The sequence below is a fragment of the Manacus vitellinus genome, unplaced genomic scaffold (assembly GCF_001715985.3).
Source record: "Manacus vitellinus isolate BGI_N305 unplaced genomic scaffold, ASM171598v3 scaffold_77_pilon, whole genome shotgun sequence".
Classification (NCBI taxonomy): domain Eukaryota; kingdom Metazoa; phylum Chordata; class Aves; order Passeriformes; family Pipridae; genus Manacus; species Manacus vitellinus.
This window is the reverse complement of record NW_021940802.1, coordinates 542,888-559,716: the sequence shown is the minus strand read 5'-3', so window position 1 is coordinate 559,716 and position 16,829 is coordinate 542,888. Positions and strand designations below refer to the sequence as shown.

The following is a 16,829-nucleotide window of genomic DNA, read 5'->3' as shown; positions in this document are numbered from 1 at the left end:
TTTGTTTGTTTTTTAAAAAACAAACTTTTCTCCTTCTCTCCTCCCAAATCCTGAATAGGTGCCTAATCTATTGATATAATTTTTGATTGTTATACTTGGATAAACAGGTTGCCAAAATCATTATTCCTCCCACAGAATTAAAGAAAAAGAAAAATAAAAAATGAAACAAAACCCAAACACACACCAACAAAAAAGGGTAAAAGAGAAGAAAAACTGGTCAGAAAGCAAAAGCAAGTCTTAGAAACAGTCTTTCCTTTTGATCAGAATAAGTGAATATATAAGGGAGTGCTTCAAAGCTCAGCAGTTTTCTGGGAATTATTGAAGCTTGAAGAAAGAGTGTTTCAAGTGATAATCTGCCATTTTCCTGGTGGTGGACTGCACAAAATTACGTTAATGAGATGCAGTTCTAATGTGCTGGCTCTTTTCTAGCTGTGTTTTAACCTGTGCTGAGGGCACCCAGAATGGCTGAGCAAACACCATTTCTATTCCACAGAAATAAAAATCCGGTTGGAAGACGAGGTTTAGATAATTTGCACAGTACTCCTTCTCCCCACAGAAGTGCTGATGTGGAGGAAGGAGCTGGTGTGTGCAGGGGGTCCATTAACCCCTCAGAGGGACAGACAGACATGTCTGCAGGTTGGTGTTGTGCAGCGTGGGGGTGAGGAGGAGCTGAACCCTGCTGACCATCCACTCTTGCCCTCTGTTGTTATTCAGACCTGGGATGGACCAGCTGTACAGTCAACTCGGTTTGAAAGAGTATTTCCCCCAGCAGGGTGAAGAAAGGCCTCTCCCCTCACTGGTGCCACTATCAGAGGGTTGCATCTGCGTCATGAAAACAGAGCAGGGGGAATCATCAAAGTTATTATCCCACACATCACCACAGTCCCCAGGGCCTGGAGCATCCAGGCTCTGTTGTGCTGTCCAATACTTAAAACAAAAGCAGCTTATGGTGTTTAAAATTACATCAGTCAGACATTGTTCTTCCACTGCAGCAGAACATTCTCCTCCTGTGCCTCTCAAATCCAAAGTGCAGCCCTTCTATAACATTAGGAACTAAGGCAACCCAAACCTTCAGGGAATAAGTGTCTAAAAGATGCTGTTCTAAATTATATTCTGTCCAGTGCCCCTTCTGTCACCCCTCTGCAGCTGTTTCTCTGTGGAGATGTGCTGTGAAGGTTAATGGCTATTGTATAAATCTGACAGGTTTACAAGCCCTTGTGTGACACTCGACATGTACAATATCAGGTTTTTTCCATCAAAAACCTCTGAGGGTTTGTCAGAGATCGTAGGGACAAGAACAGGTCCCCATAGTTTCTGGAAATGTAGCATTGTTATTTATTTTTTCACCTTTCTATATCAAAGAGCACATCTGTGTACTCTGACTGGAAATCAGCTATTTTTCAGTCAGAAAAATTTCCCTATGTCTGACTCCAAAACATATAAATCTTGTGGCAGCAATTTGTTGCATTGCTGTAGCATTATCTCAATCTTTAATGCCACAAGAAGCACATAAAAATTAGTTGCATATTTTTTTTATTTCAGTATTGTAATGTGCAGAATAGGTTGAAAAATGTAACACAGAATTTAGTCCAAGAAATATGATGACAGACTGAAAATGAAAATTTCCACTGCAATGAGAGATCCACTATGTTTGAGGAGGTTCTAAAAAAGAAAAACCCAAACCCCCAAAAATCTCCTTGAAAGCTAGAAGAAAACATTAAGGTCCTTAGAATATTTTAAAATATTTAACATCAACAATACTAAGCACACTGTTTGCATCATTATTTCTTGAGAGACAGATTAGGCACAAGAATGAGCAGTAAGAGAGTCTGATGGAGATCAGTTTTTCTGCAACTTGTTAAGCTGTAACAGAGGGACCTTTGGAATCTGACAGATTCCCACTCTAAGTAATTCCTGCTTTAATTCTGCCTCCCTCTTAAGGCAGCAGTGCATCATAACATTAATTTATGCCTTGCTTATATTATATTCAAGGGTTGTTTTTATTCACTGAACATGGCTTCTCATGAAGCCACATCAGTGAAGATATCCTAAAATGTAAACAACTACAAAATTGAAGTACAAGTCCATAGTTCTTGTGCACCCTTACCTGGCCTTCTGTCTACTACACAACTTACAAAAAGCACCCATGGACACTGATGGTATAAATGGGAAAACTTGTACTTGGGGGAATTCACAGCAGGGAAGAGATAATAAGAAATAAAATATACCTGTACTCTATCAGTTGACACATGAAGTAAAGAGTAGCTGAGATACCAAAAGCTACAGAACAATGTATTAAATGTGAAACACTAATTTTTCATTATTTACAGAAACTACTTCAATTACAGGTCTCCCAGTGCAATTTCAAAACATCAGAGATTAGAAGCAAAGATCAGTATCAACAAAGGAAATAATATTCCAAAAGAACCGAAATAATTTCTGTGGTTCCAGGACTTCTATTGTGAACACCCCTCGTTGCCAGCAAAGGGAAACATGGCTTTGGGATGACAAAATAAAAGCAGTATTTCCTCAGTGGGGATTTGCTGCACTGTTCTGACCCCAGAAAAACCCCCAAGATCTTACCAGGAAGTTTCTGAAAGTCTCTAATGACAAGAGGCAGAATAAAGACACACAAAAAGAGCAGGGATGAGCCAGAATGTAAATCAAAGCAGGGGTGGACAGGGGGAGTGTCTATGGGTGCAGAAGACAACAGTCACTAACTTTCACCAGGAACACCACACCAGTCCCTCCAAAACTCGATTAGCAACACACTGCAGGTCAAAACAACCCCGAAGAGCAGAGTGTTTGAACAGAAGTGCCTTTCCAAGAAATAAAAAGCTGCACACTTGCCTTTCCTCAGCTCACCAGCTTTACCTTGTCAGCAAACCAGGGCTGAGCCCTTCCTGCTGCAGTCTGTCCCACAGCACCATCCCAGTGGAGAACTTTCCTCCCCATCTTCCCCCAGAAGTGTTCTCTGCTCGTGGGCTCCTTGAGGAGCTCACACACCTGCAGCTCCTCCAGCTGCCCTTCATTCTCTGTGCTCCTGCTGCTCATTAGAGTGACTCAGGACAGTGACTTTTCTGCCATTCTGATGCCATTTAGTTGCAGCCTCAGGAGCAAAGACAGCATTTTTTAAAGCAGCTGCCATACTAAAAAGCAGGATTTCTCCTCTTTTCCTTTGCAATATTGTTTGCAAAGTCTTAATATCAAAAGCAGGTGTTTTCTGAGCCCAGGATGATCCAATGACCAGTAGTTATTTTCTATAACCAGCTAGATTTTTTTTTCTGTTTTGAATATTTTGAATGATGTTTTGTGGAACACATTTACAAGAAGAGATCATTCAGTATGAGTTTTAACCACCTGCCTGTTTTCCCCACCAAATCTTAGATTGTTGGGGAGCCTAAGGAATGTTTCTTTTGATTTTTCTTTTTTTTTTAATAAATACATGGTTTGTGAAATGTACCATGTGCATCATGGGAACTACTGAAGAAATGAAACTCAAATTGTAACATTTCAGGAGTCAATAATACAACTGAACACTTAAATAGGGTGGTGAGACTGCTGAGGCTCTCCATTGATAAAGAAATAAAATCTTAATTATTGACTATAACTAGGCAGGAAAATATTCCTCTGATGTAATTCAGAGTTGCATCAGAAGAGTTGTATCAGCCATTACTTTTAGTGTGTGCTGTTTGGAGGGATGGCAGATTTCCACTGTGCTCTACTACATCACTATTAGCACAGGGATGCTCTGCCAGTGGCATATCATAGATCAGCCTCCAAATTTTCAAGAACAAAATGTACTGGCAGCATCAAATAGGCAGGAACACTGAGGAGAGAAAATGCTTTGGCATTATTGAGTAGTGCTTCTGTCCTTATACATGAAAATGAAAAGAAAGGCAATTGAATCTTCCCTACAGCATATTCAAAACACAGTGGTTTTTCTCTGTGTTTTCTCATACAGGGAAAATACAATTTATATCCAGGAGTTATGGGCCAGAGGAGGCTATTGACTTTAACACCAGGAAATGGGCATATTTCACTACGATCATTTTTATCATCTCAGGCTTGCAGGTAATAGCAGAGAAAATGTAATAGAAAAACACTGAAAATATCCCAATCCCTCACAAGCACAGAAAATAGGATAATAAAACCAACTGAATGTGACTTCAGTTCTTGATGGTCGATTAAACTCCCCCAACAAGGTGCACACGGAATCAAAACTGGCTTCCCGGGGTGCAGCCAACACTACCCGTGCTCTCTAAAGACCCCAGTCTGCCCAGCCCTGCTCATGATTCCAGCAAGAACGTCCCTTAATGTGAACTGGGATGGGATTTTGTCAGATGGCAGCATCTGCCTGGCACAAAACCATCTTGCTTTGCAGCAGCCACTGAGCAGCTGCTCGTGACTCTGCAGTTTTGCTTCTGAAACCAGAATTCTCTCACTGGGGGGATGGAGAGCTCTTGAGGCATCTGTTCAATTCTCCTCCCACACACACCTCTTTTTTTTTTTTTTTTTTTTTTAAGATTTGATTGAACAGTCTTTTTAATCTGCAATAATTGTGGCTTGACTCTGTGATCAGCTCTCGCTGCTGCTTCTCTGCCCAGGCACTGCTCCCCACCAAATCATACAGTGAGACTGGGCATGGAACTGGAGAGAAAGCAGCTGAAATGACCTAACAACACTGCAAACAACATAAAAGGAGAAAAACAGTCTCTTCCAGACCATGGAACTACATGAAGACTAGTCCTGGCACATAAGAGAGCACGAGATATTTTTTGGTGGAACAGCAAGGTTATCATATGGCTATACAGTGGTGTGGGCATTTAGCACTTTTATTTGGGACAGAAAGGATTCTATCTGATTCACTTCCTTCCCAAAGAGCACTATTTATGTGTTTATGTATGCATACTCCTGTTATAATCTTTGTTTTCCATAAAATAATTCCAAACATGTATCAAATTAACTATTATATGTGCTATGATGAGAAAGTAACTTATTCAGATGACTTATCATCCAATAATGTTTATTTTCCCTTAAGAATTTTATAAGATAATTTTAAATACCTCTTTGAGAAACCTGAGTCTGAAATAATTTTAAATAACCCATTGATGAAAGCATTAGAAGGCTTTCTAAATACATATGTCTCCCTCTCTGGAGATATTCAAAACCCACCTGGACAGGTTCTTGTGTCACCTGCTGTAGGTGACCCTTCCTAGGAGGAGGGTTGGACTGATCTCCAGGTCCCTTCCAACCCTCACTGTTCTGTGATGTAGGGTCATCTTTAACAGATGCCATAATTGTTCCATAAAGCTTTTCCTAGAAAGCTAATATAACTTGCTTTTCTAATTTTCATAATCTTGTAAACACTGTTTGCTTGCACCAGCTCAACTTCAATGATTCTTAAATGCACACACACACACAGAGGCAGTAGAGGGGAGTGCTTTATAATTTGCTTGAAAAGCAAACAAATCCATCACAGAGAGAAGTGCAGCACATTCCCTTACTTGGAATTTAACACTTAGTTGGTACCAGGCAAACACAGTCTCCCAGACACATGGATAAACAGAGTTTGCCTGAACATATGGGAGAAAACATTGCTGTAAATATTTCCTTTGATTTGTGTTTTTCAGCAGCCTGCCTTGTTTTTAATAAATAAGTTATTTAATCATACTTCTATTTCCATAAGGTTAGATCATCATCTTAATACCTGCTTGTAAAAAGACAGAATCAGGCACTCCTCTATCTCTCTCAATACCTCTTATATCATTGTGTTGATCAAACCTGAGCATTACCTAAATGGGTTTCATGTGCTGAGAAAACGAGAAATATGGATTTGCAGTGTATAGCCCAGGGCAATGGGCTATAAACTGCAGTCTGGATCTGAGCCATGAATAAATTTTATATTATTATTATTATTATTATTATTATTATTATTATTATTATTATTATGATTATTGTTATTGTTATTGTTATTATTGTTATTGTTATTATTATTATGTTCTCTATGTCAATGTCTCACACTGCTGCAGGAATACAAACACAAATAGGAAATATCTCTTGCTTACCTTTTTGTGGATCCCCAAAGCAAGTCTACTATTACTGTAAGACCAAGAGGAAGGTTGGAGTGTTGAGCCCTGGTCCTCTGCCAGCCTGTGCACACAGTGCTCCACCACACTGGAGTAAACCAACACCACAAACCCAGCTACTCACTGTCCTTTCACAGAATGACACCAAATACTCAGCTGGACAGGGATGCTGGAGATCATCTACTTCTGGTCAACCTTCTGGTCACAGAAATGTCAGGTTTGGGGGAGCAGCTGAGCAGGAGTTTTGTAAGTCAGGGTTTTCCAGCTACTTTGGGAACCTGAGCCTATTCATGAATATGGGAAGAGCTGGAAAAGGCCTTTAGACAGAGAATACTGCCTGAGTATCTCTTGTGTTAGAATTCAGTGTCAAAATCAAACCAATAACAAACAATTAGGATTGTGTTTCATTTTGTTAGATAGCAAACTATATGCACCTGCATTTTCTTCCTCCTCCTCCTCCTTTCCTCTTTTTGCCTCTCCTTCCCCCACTTATTTATGCACCATTTTCCCCATCCTGTATCAGCACAGCATCTCATGGCAAAGCAGCACCTGGTTTTTCTCTGGGGACAGACATGATCACCCTCATTGCCATCCGAGCATGAAACCTGGTATTCTGATTTTGAATTAGGATATATAAGTTCACCACGATGGACCAGTAACCTCAAACACTACAGGCCTTTCTGAAGCTTCGAGCTGATGCAAAGGAATTTTGTTCCTGTCATTCTTCTAAGTTCACAGGTACAACTCACATCCCTGCAGTGCTGTGAAAAGATTTCACAAACACTCTTGAGAGGGTGCAGCTCAGAAAATGGGCCTCTCAAGCTCACAGAAGCTCAAACACAGCATTTAAAACACACTGAACAATGCCAGTCCTCTTTCTTACTAGTGCCTCATCCCTGATCATTTTCGGCAGAGATGAAGAGTCCTGCCAAAAGTACATGGACTAATAAAGTTATGTGTGTGGGAAGGAGGTAAATGAGTGACAGAGAATCAAAAGGAAAATATTTTCTGATTGCTGCCTGTAGCGAGCTCACAAAATCAAAGCAGAAAACAATTTAACTCCAAAGTAGCTCTAAAGCTCCATTAATCCAAGAAATCTGCCGCCTAAGAAACAACTGTCTCCTGTTGGGTTTTTTTGTTGAATTTACTGGGTTGGATACATTCTTATGTATCTTTTCTCACAGTGTAGTACTATTTCATTTTCAAATATTACTTGTCACACAGAATTTGTGAGTAAAAGCTGGAAATCTGGGTGAGAAGAAGGGAAAATCCATAATGTGAAGCATTTTACCTTTAAAAACGAGATTATGTGACACAGTTAGTCACCTCACACCTTGTCTGCTTGGATAACTCCTAACCAAAGTGCAAGGATGCTGTATGATCACAGGCTGCATTGAAGTTTAGGGAACAACTGCTTTAACCTGAAGCTGAAAAAAAAAGAGGAGGAACTCTGCTGGGCTGAGGGTCTGAGCAGCAGAGTGGGGATTCCCTCCTTTTGCCCTATGCATGTGCACAGTTCTGAAAGTCTTAAGTGGCAAGATGAGTCCTGGCCTGAAATCCCCAGTTTTAGAAAGCTTCAAAGACCTTTTTTCTGATCGTGACAGAGGGAGAAGGAGCTGGAAAAATCTAAATGCAGAGGTGTCTCATCTGGGCCAGTGACAGGAGAACAGTCTTACAGAACTGTTGGTCTGAGGGCCAATATCAAACTAATTGTTTCATAAGCAAATTCACTTCATCCATTTTACTTATTCTGTACCTAGTCATTCCAGAAGAATTCCCTGCAGTACTCCCATCAACCATTCCCACCACTGTACAGAGCAGGGTGTGTTTCTGGACGTTGCACTGACTCAGCCAGGCAGGAATTAAAACATTCCGGGCTGACTCAGTGCCTGATCCCGAAGATTTACAGATACCTTGACATTAAAATATCCCAGTGGGAATCCAGAGCCAGATCTAATGACCTCAGGTGAAAATAAAGAAAGCTGTTACATTCAGACCATTATTGTTCATGCTGCTTTGTGAATTTATTTCTTTAAATTTTCCACTTGTGCTCCTGCCAAGAGAGATCTATTAGACAGAAAGCAGCAAGAGTAAAACTTTATCATTTTGTTTCAAACTATAAAATAATTTACATCACATATTTTACTTACTTTTGTCTTTTTGTTTGTTTTTTTTTTGAAACCACAAACATTCCAGCATCACACTGTAGGAATAAGAATAACAATAGAAAGCATAACCTTTTGCATAGTATTAAATGAACAGACAGAGTAAGTTCTTTATTTACAATTATTGTCTAGATAAAAAAATTCATAAAAACAGATGAATGAACATATATTAATAACCCCTAGTGGGATGGATTGCCAATGTACCACTGTATTGTTGTCCACAAATCTCATGCTGCTAAGTACAGTACGTAGAGAGCGAGCATTTATATATTGCAGGGAATTTTAACAAACTGATCATTTTGGTTTTTGATCCATTGTTCCCATCACAGAGAGGTCAAGCAATAAAAGAAAGGAATTGTGATGCACGACTTGTAGTTGAAAGGTCATAGCTATTCTGCTTTTAAAAAAAAAAAAGTCTATCATTTATCATATACATAAAGCACAGTCTCTGCTCACAAAAGCCCAAGTTTTCTATGCATCTCAGTTTATATATGTTTTACTATATATACACAGAATGCAGTGTTCATTTTCTTAACAGTTTTCAAGTCTGCAAATGGTACCTTAGGGAGGGGTACTCCTACAGGAAAATTTAAAAAAAAAAAAAAACAAAAACACAAGAAAAAATATGAAGAGTGTTTGAAAATAAAAAGGCAAAGAGTCAGTGTTAAGATGTTGAAAATAAATTGTTCCAGAATTAATAGCTTCTGTAGATGATCAAGTCCAAAGCTAGAGGCTTCCCTGTAAATAGATAACACTTTTTTTTCTTCTGAATATGATATCCCAAGTAGGCCATAGAAACCCAATACATGTTGTACAAAGGTTAATCACCGTATTTACAAAGCGAACAATCCTGACTGAGTTTTAATCACTTTGTTGCTAGGAGTCAGCTAAAATAATTATGGTTTCATGCTAGCTTGATACTGGTAAGAAAAGGGTCACACTATCTGTTGAACAGAGAGCTGTAAGTGCCTTCAAAGGCCTGTTCTGTTGGTCAGTGAGAAGTTTGGATCAGAGAGCGAACTACGTTTGAGCCAAAAACATTCAAGAGCTTCTACTCAAAAGTCCGAAGCTGGCAAGTCAAGCTGATTAGAACTTTACCTGGCTGATAAGTCTTGATGCACCCTGAAAACATCTGCTCAGTTCAGTCTGCAGTTTGGCCATGAGTCTAATCTTGGTTTGGAGAGTTCTGGCTTGGTTTAGTTCTCGTGACTGCAGAGATGAACCCCTTTTACGAGCCAACTTTTAAGACAAAACCAGTAACAGTACCTCAACAAATCGGTTTATCAAGCTAGTTTGAGAGTGTTCTCCAACACACCTGGCAGAATCAACTGTGTAATTCAAAATGTCTTTTGCACTGTACAGTTATGGAAAAGATCATATGCTGAAAAGTCTCCAAGCAAACTTTATATTAAATACAAAAATTATTTATGAAAAATCTGTGATCCACAAAGTGCTTAGCATTCAAGTGGTTGACATAGCAATTATATAAGCTCATAAATTTTAAGCTTTTTCAGGGCTGTTACCATCTTGAAAAATATTTTCCACCTCCCATACTGCAGGTTTGCAAAACAGCTTTCTTCTTAGAAAGCTCAAGGTAAAATAATGTATTACTGTGTTACAGTATACCTTGTGACTACAGGAAGACAAGCTTGGTTAAAAAAAAAAAAATCACACAAAGCACATCTCAATACACAATTAATAAAGATTCATTCAGTCCTAATAGTGCAGAAATTATATTTTTCTTTAAAAAAAAAATCAAAGCAACAACCTACAGTGATTCTCATCCAAAATGCCAACAGCCCATACTTTGCAAGTAATAAGGAAATAAATGCCTAAATTACTAATTGAAAAGGATTAAATGCCGTATATCACAGTATTTTAACATTTGTTTTATCTCCATATAGACAAACCAAATATAACTTATTTTAAATTATAAACTCATTTAATATCTCTCTAAAGATATTTTTGGAAGCCATTGCTGCATGTTTAAAGAATGAAATAGCCTCCATTATTGTATGTTGCACCAAAACAAATTCAAGCAGATTATCAGAGGGACCAACAAAAAAAAAAGGGGGGGAGGAAAAAAAAAAGAGAGAACCTGATCATTTTGATTTTTATTTGAAACAAAGGAAGCCTGGTTTACCTCCCTGTATATAGGATCACAATGCTACATCCAATGTGTTATATTTTGGCTTCTTTTGTTATTTACTAGCAGTATCTACATTATTTAACAAAAAAAAAAATAAATAAAATCAGGCAGAAATCAGAACATGGTTGTAATAAAATATCCAGGGTGCGATATTACAGACATTTTCAATGAGCTGAGCTGAGCCATTTTTATACTACTTCGGCAGGAAGTGCTTTCTTAACCCTACAAATAGTTAAGGATATTTATCTACAGGTTTGTAAACAAATTACATTCTTTTTTAGGACATAAATAAGTTAAAATAGTCAGAGCAATTTGAGCAGAAACAAGGCAACATGCCAACAAAGAAACTTTATATATATATAACTATATATATATAGATAGATATATACATATATATAATTAATTATCTATATACTTATATGTATATATCTCTATATATAGTCTCATAAATGTTTAAGTTCCTCTGTCCAACTGGTGCAAATCTACTGTGCAAGTTAAGCTTCGCAACTTCAAAAAAGTTATTTAAATTAATCTATACAATTGAGTCCATGCCACACAAGCATTTCAAAAAACTCACAGACCAGTGAATTGGATAAATAGCCTCAGAAAGAAGTCCTCTGCAGTTCCTGCTTAAGGAGGAAAAAAAAAAAAACCAAAAAGGAAATAAAAACAAACAAAAAGAGAGAAAGAAGGGCCAGCAGTGTACAGTACATTCATGCAGGAGGATTTTTTTTTGTTTGTTTTTTTGTTTTTCTGAAAGGGAACGGGGGGGTATGTAAATCAGCCATTCATTCTTTCCCCAAAACCATTGTGATCAACAATTCATTCACTTGTCTCAGAGTGAATAAGAGTTCAAACAGCTTTTCAGCCAGCAATGTTTTTTAATATATATATTTATATATATTTCGGTTGCTGTGGGGGGAGTTTTATTTTATTTAATTTTAATTATTTTTTTTTTCTTTTTTTTTTGCAGTGACCTTTTCAGCTAAAGTGATGTCTCCAGGCTATGTATTGGGCTTCCTGGACTAGAAGAGGTAGCTGATTTACTTGTATCAGTTGTAAGATTTATTCCACTGTCGATAGCACTGTTGTTCTTGTTCAGCGAAGACGGTGGACTCGAGTTTTTCTTGAGAGCAGGGTCTTCTTCTAGGTCTGTGTCATCAATGAGTGGGATGTGGGGCTGGGAATCTTCTATCCTAAATTCAGGATGAGTCATAAAGTTGTGAATAGAGGTTCTAGATTCTGGTTTTTCTAAACCTTCATAGAGAGAGCTACGGAATGCCTTCACGACGCGGATCTGGGGGGAGAAAAGGAAAGGGGTGTCAGAGGCGGAACCTGCCCGGGGGGCAGCACCGTGTTAGAGAATAAATACTTTGTGAAAAATGTAGCATATGGTTAGGGCAGTGCAGGCAGCTGAAGTCCAAAGTCTCTGGATGTTATATGCATAAACGAGTGGCTCGAGTTATGTGCATTTTTGGAATATCTGTACCGACTGCAACATTAAAATAAATCAGGTTTAAAGCCATCAAAGAACTGATGGGGAGTACTGGTTAAAGAAAGCCAACGTCCACTCGTGTGGTACATCCCTAGTAAAAGACAAGCCATGTTAATTGTAATGCAAATGTAAAACCATGCATGTTGATAGTTTTTGCAGTGAGTAAGTAGGAAGGCTTTTTTTTAATTCAAAAAAGTCTCTTTTTGGTATCGTTAAAAAAAAACCATTACACATAACATATCACACTTCACAAACAGAAAAGCACAGAACACGGACACGGTCGGATGGGTACGGATGAGACACACACAGGAGCCAAGTGTAAAAAACTATAAGTAATATCAATGTTTTAAAGCAAAATCTAAATGGATGCAGCCAAGAGCACAAAAAGCCAAGCAGACAAAGTACTAAGCGTAATCATGCTACCACAGGGGGGAAAAAAAAAATCACAGTTACCACATGAACAGAGATAACTTGCACACAACAACTACACTTGGAAGCCTGGATAATGTGAACATAAGTATCGTTGAACCAACTTTTATTTTTCCTTCATGCATATGTGAGGTAAACACTCGAGTATAGACCCACTGTTCTAGCCATTTAGCTTTCGAATAAATATAAAAACATGTAATAAAATGATGTATTGGTTGTTGGGTTGAATTGAATCGTTAACAGCAAGGTTTGTTTTTTTTTTCATTTCTGTGTCTCAGTTGTAAAAGTGTAAAGTTAAATGTCGGAAGCGACACAATTGATGCCAGATATGCAGTCTTTAAACTAGGTCAGCTGACTTATGCCAGGGCAACCTAATGCCATTAAGCACCTGACAGTAAGAACACTGGTGAAAATAAATCCAGCCCGAGCCCATGAGGCTGTCAGGGATGGTGCACGGTGCTTTCCCAGCAGGAAATGAGAGGAACAGAGTGAGGGGGGTGGACACTAAATCCTCTGTGAGTGGGCAAAGGGAGGGATGCTGTCTGTGTCCCAGTGACCTACCACTGAAAAGAAGTGAAGGTTTGTGCTGGTTTACTGCTGAAAAAAAACATAACTTTTTGGAAGGGGGTGGAGGGGCAGAGAGGAAAAAACAGGATGGCAAAACGTGATCTGTTGGCAAATGTTTTATGGCTAAGTATGAGTTCTATCCTTCTACTTCCATGTAGTCCATGAGCGGATTTTTAGCATTTCTTAGAGAGGACACTAAAACACAGGCAGAGGCAGAAAAGGTGCAAAGCAGGTATTGTGAAAGCTTCTCCACACACATTTGAAATGGTTTGGTGGTTGGCATGTGTAACTTTTTACATGTAAATGTGCTGCTCGTTATTGGTTGGCCTAAGACACCCACTAATTAGGAAAGCTTTAATTCCTCTTTTAGTTGGCAGACTGCATTTTAGCAATGGTATGGGGTCACAGCGTTGCTGCTGGGGGGTCCAGCTGATCCTGTGGTTGGAGTTGGCCAAGTTGTACAGAATTTCAGCCCATTTTTCTCTCTTTGAACTTGGCCCTTGTTTATGGTCTCCAAATTTAGATGTTCATCATTTAAAATTCCTAAAAGCAGAAGTCATGCCAGCTTTAGATACATGGTCCTTGGTCAGTCCTTCTCTTTATACATCCATTTGGTAACAGCAGGGCACACTACAGAAAGTTCATGTGACTGCTTGTGCTCAAGATAAGAGGATTGGAGTGGTACAGAACAGCTTATCCAGATCTTGGGATACCACAAGATTTTAGGTTGGCAGAGGTGCAAGAAGGAAGATTGTCTTGCACAGTAATAAATAAATAAACTCTGAATCAATTTTACTCACTCCAATCATCCAGTGTACCTGACAGAGCACCTGGAATTATAAATGAGGGTTTGAATCAGAGCTGAATCTCAGTTGTTCTGTGCCATGTGAGGGCTCTGCAGAGTGAGCAAAGGGACTGGGATAAGAGATTCATTTGCATTACTAAAGACAGTATTTGAACTCAGGAAGAAAAGGTGACACACTAATTCCTTCATTATCTATGCCTTTCTATCTTGTATTTTAAAGTGCAAAGTAATCAGCCTAAATGATGAGAAAAAACAGTATTATTGTTGAGGCAGCTTTAAAAACATGTCACTGTATTGTCCTATTTTAAATCAGGAAACTTTTTGTAACGTGGTTACTTTATAGCATGGACTGATAAGGTGACATTCTCTGCAAAGCTACATATTATTTCTGCTGTCTAAACACAAAAACCAGTCCAGCTCTTTCAGGTGCAGCTGAATCAATTAGAGCTTTTCAACTAACAAAATCACTTAATTGTCTTGAATACAGCCACTTCTTATTGCACAGGTATAGGTTCTATTTGCCAGCTGGGTTCTTTTCAGTGAAGGTAAATTTTTACCTACATAAAAAGGTTTGATATTATGCTTGAACAGGTCCAGCAGAACCCAATGAAAGTGCAGCTTTTCTTCAAGTTGCACAGTGTCTTTAAGTCTCTGTGTTTAACAAGGGAGGAACCAAATTGAATTTGTGAGGCTTCACGTCCTGTGGTAGAGAAAGCACACACATCTGCTTTTAATACCAAAATTTGGCATCTAATTTATATTTAACACCAAGTCTTTAGTCAGTCTAGGTAGCTGACTAACACCTTACACAGTTGAGTGAAAACTATAGATTCTGGCTGTATTTAAAGGCAGTTATGAAAAGGTGCCTGCCCTGCCCTGAATTTGGAACTAATGGGCCATTGTAAGAAAACACCAAACTCACGTGTTTTGCTCAGATGTGTCTGAAGGTGGAACTGCAGAATGTACCACCAGCCATCAGTCCCTCACCGTGTGTGAAGACCTGTGGCAAAATTTTGGCCTGGACTGTTTGAATCTTGCAGGAACATTTGGGTGTTCCTAGAATAAGTTCTATTTGTTCACATTGATTTTCACTGGAAATATTAGCTTAGAACTGGTTCAGATCTACTGATACCTAAGATGGTAAGTCTGAACACAATGGTAATGTAAGGGCCAAACTTTGGCCTTAGATTTCTAAATATTTTTCCTCACTAGGGAGGTGTAGAATCCCAGCTTCTTCTCTTAAAATTTCTCTGCAGTTTCAGAGGTGTGTATTTGTTTTCCATTAATTTTTCCTGTGAGGAGAAACTCCCTCCTCAACTTTAAATGCTGCATATTTAGCTTGGCATCTAGAAGAAAAAAAATCTATTTTTTTCAGTGTCACACCTCACTGAGTGACAGAATTTCTGCATTACAACGTAGTTCAAAACCTCATTCATAGCCTGTCCCCCAGTTCATCAAATTACTGCTTACAGGGACAAAACTTACTTCTTTTGTTTGTGGAAATGAAAGTAGAGGTTTTGCTGGCATATAAAGGTGGCATTTTAACTTCTGTCTCATCATTTAATATCTAATACTGCCATATTTAATTTTCCTCTTATGCGTAATGCTAGTCCCATATTTAAGAAAAAAATATTATTTACCCAGAGTTCCATGGCCCAACAGCAACAAATTCTTTTCATACATGCTTGAGTTCAAGATCTGAAATAATACCTAGTGTAAAATGTTCAGGGTCTCTGCTGAAACGAAGCCCATATTATTTTTTAAATTTTTTTTGAAGATAAGATAAAATAAAGCAGATGAGCTTGATCCAATGTTTTTTATGGCTGTACAGCATGTAAAAGCAGGGACATACCCATGATGGATAGAACCCAGGGAGGGTTGGTTTAGTATGAACTGTGTAGAGTTCATGTAATGGTATCTCTTCATGGTGCTGACAATGCCAAGGGAAGACAAACAGTGTGATACAACTCCCTTTTCTCACAGTAATGGAGACAACAGAAAAAAAAATGAACTGCTTTTAAACAAAAGACTGTGGGGACAACACTTCAGGACATTTTTGACACTGCTATAAGTTTCCACTTCTTTCTTCTCTGGAGCTGTAACAGAAAAAACTCTTCAGTTTCATCCCACCTTGAAAGTCAGATTTATTATACTGCATCAGGCAAGAAAAAAAAAAAAAGAAAAAAAAAAGAAATAGAATTTTAGATACTACAAATTTTTTCCCTTTAGAAGAAAAAGATGATATTCAGAATCTCATTCCTAAGCACAACCAACTAGGCAAAATATACCAAGCCTGTTAAGCATCAACAGATACATTATGGTTGGTAGTGTGTGGGCTTATACTCGAATGTTTACCTGGCTTTATATAAGCCAAGTATCTTGAGTTTGGTTCACATTCATTTCAGGCTCAAGGTTAAAGACTCACAACCTCTTTTTATTTCACTCTCTCCTGCTGAACCCTTTTGTCCAATGTTCTCTAGCCCTCTGGGAAAACAAACACATTTAATATTCAGACAGTAGAGAGTAGGGCACTGCAACAGCAAATAAATTCAATACTGAAAGGTCAGTAAGGTGATTAGTATAAAATTGTAAACAAGAGGTCAATTTTGTAAAGAGATGCCAACTCGTATGTGTAACTGATACTATTCTATATCAAGGTTATATAAAGGTATACCCTGTACAAAGGTAAAGGAGTTTGGTCAAGTACTATTGCAGAGGTAAAGCTTTGAAATAGAAAACATCTTCAGTGTATTTGTGTTTGTTTATTTTTGAGTCCTCCCAGTTTTAGGTGAGTAAAATAAGATTAGGTATCCACAGGAGGAGATACTGCATGTATTGGAGTCACCTGTAAGTGTTGTGGCCAGTATGTTCTGGATAGTGTGATGCAGAAGTTGAGTAAATTCAAATATAAAGTAAAAAAAAAACCCAAACGACAAATTTTAGAAAAATTATGATTTCTAGGTTTCTGTTTTAACGAGTGAAAGAGATGCATAAAATTGTCCGTGCTACTCTCTTTCCACCTAAATATGCAGTAAATCCAGCAAGTGCTGCTGAAAAGTGAAACTACCTGCAGTAAGAGGAAACCAAAATACCTACAGAGGCCTGAATCTCGTTTCACAAAAGGTCCACA

General features: G+C 38.4%; 1 protein-coding gene across 7 annotated transcripts in view; it reads right to left on the bottom strand.

Annotated features, from left to right (window-relative positions):
* Positions 1-8,088: 8,088 nt before the first annotated feature.
* Positions 8,089-16,829, bottom strand: part of ATP2B2 (ATPase plasma membrane Ca2+ transporting 2) — a 360,194-nt gene continuing 351,453 nt past the window's right edge. For all 7 annotated transcript variants that reach the window (XM_018084874.1, XM_029964651.1, XM_018084876.2 and 4 more), the window contains one exon: positions 8,089-11,700. In XM_018084874.1, the coding sequence (XP_017940363.1) occupies positions 11,389-11,700 (312 nt within the window). In that variant the 3' untranslated portion in view covers positions 8,089-11,388. The remainder of the gene's footprint in view (positions 11,701-16,829) is intronic.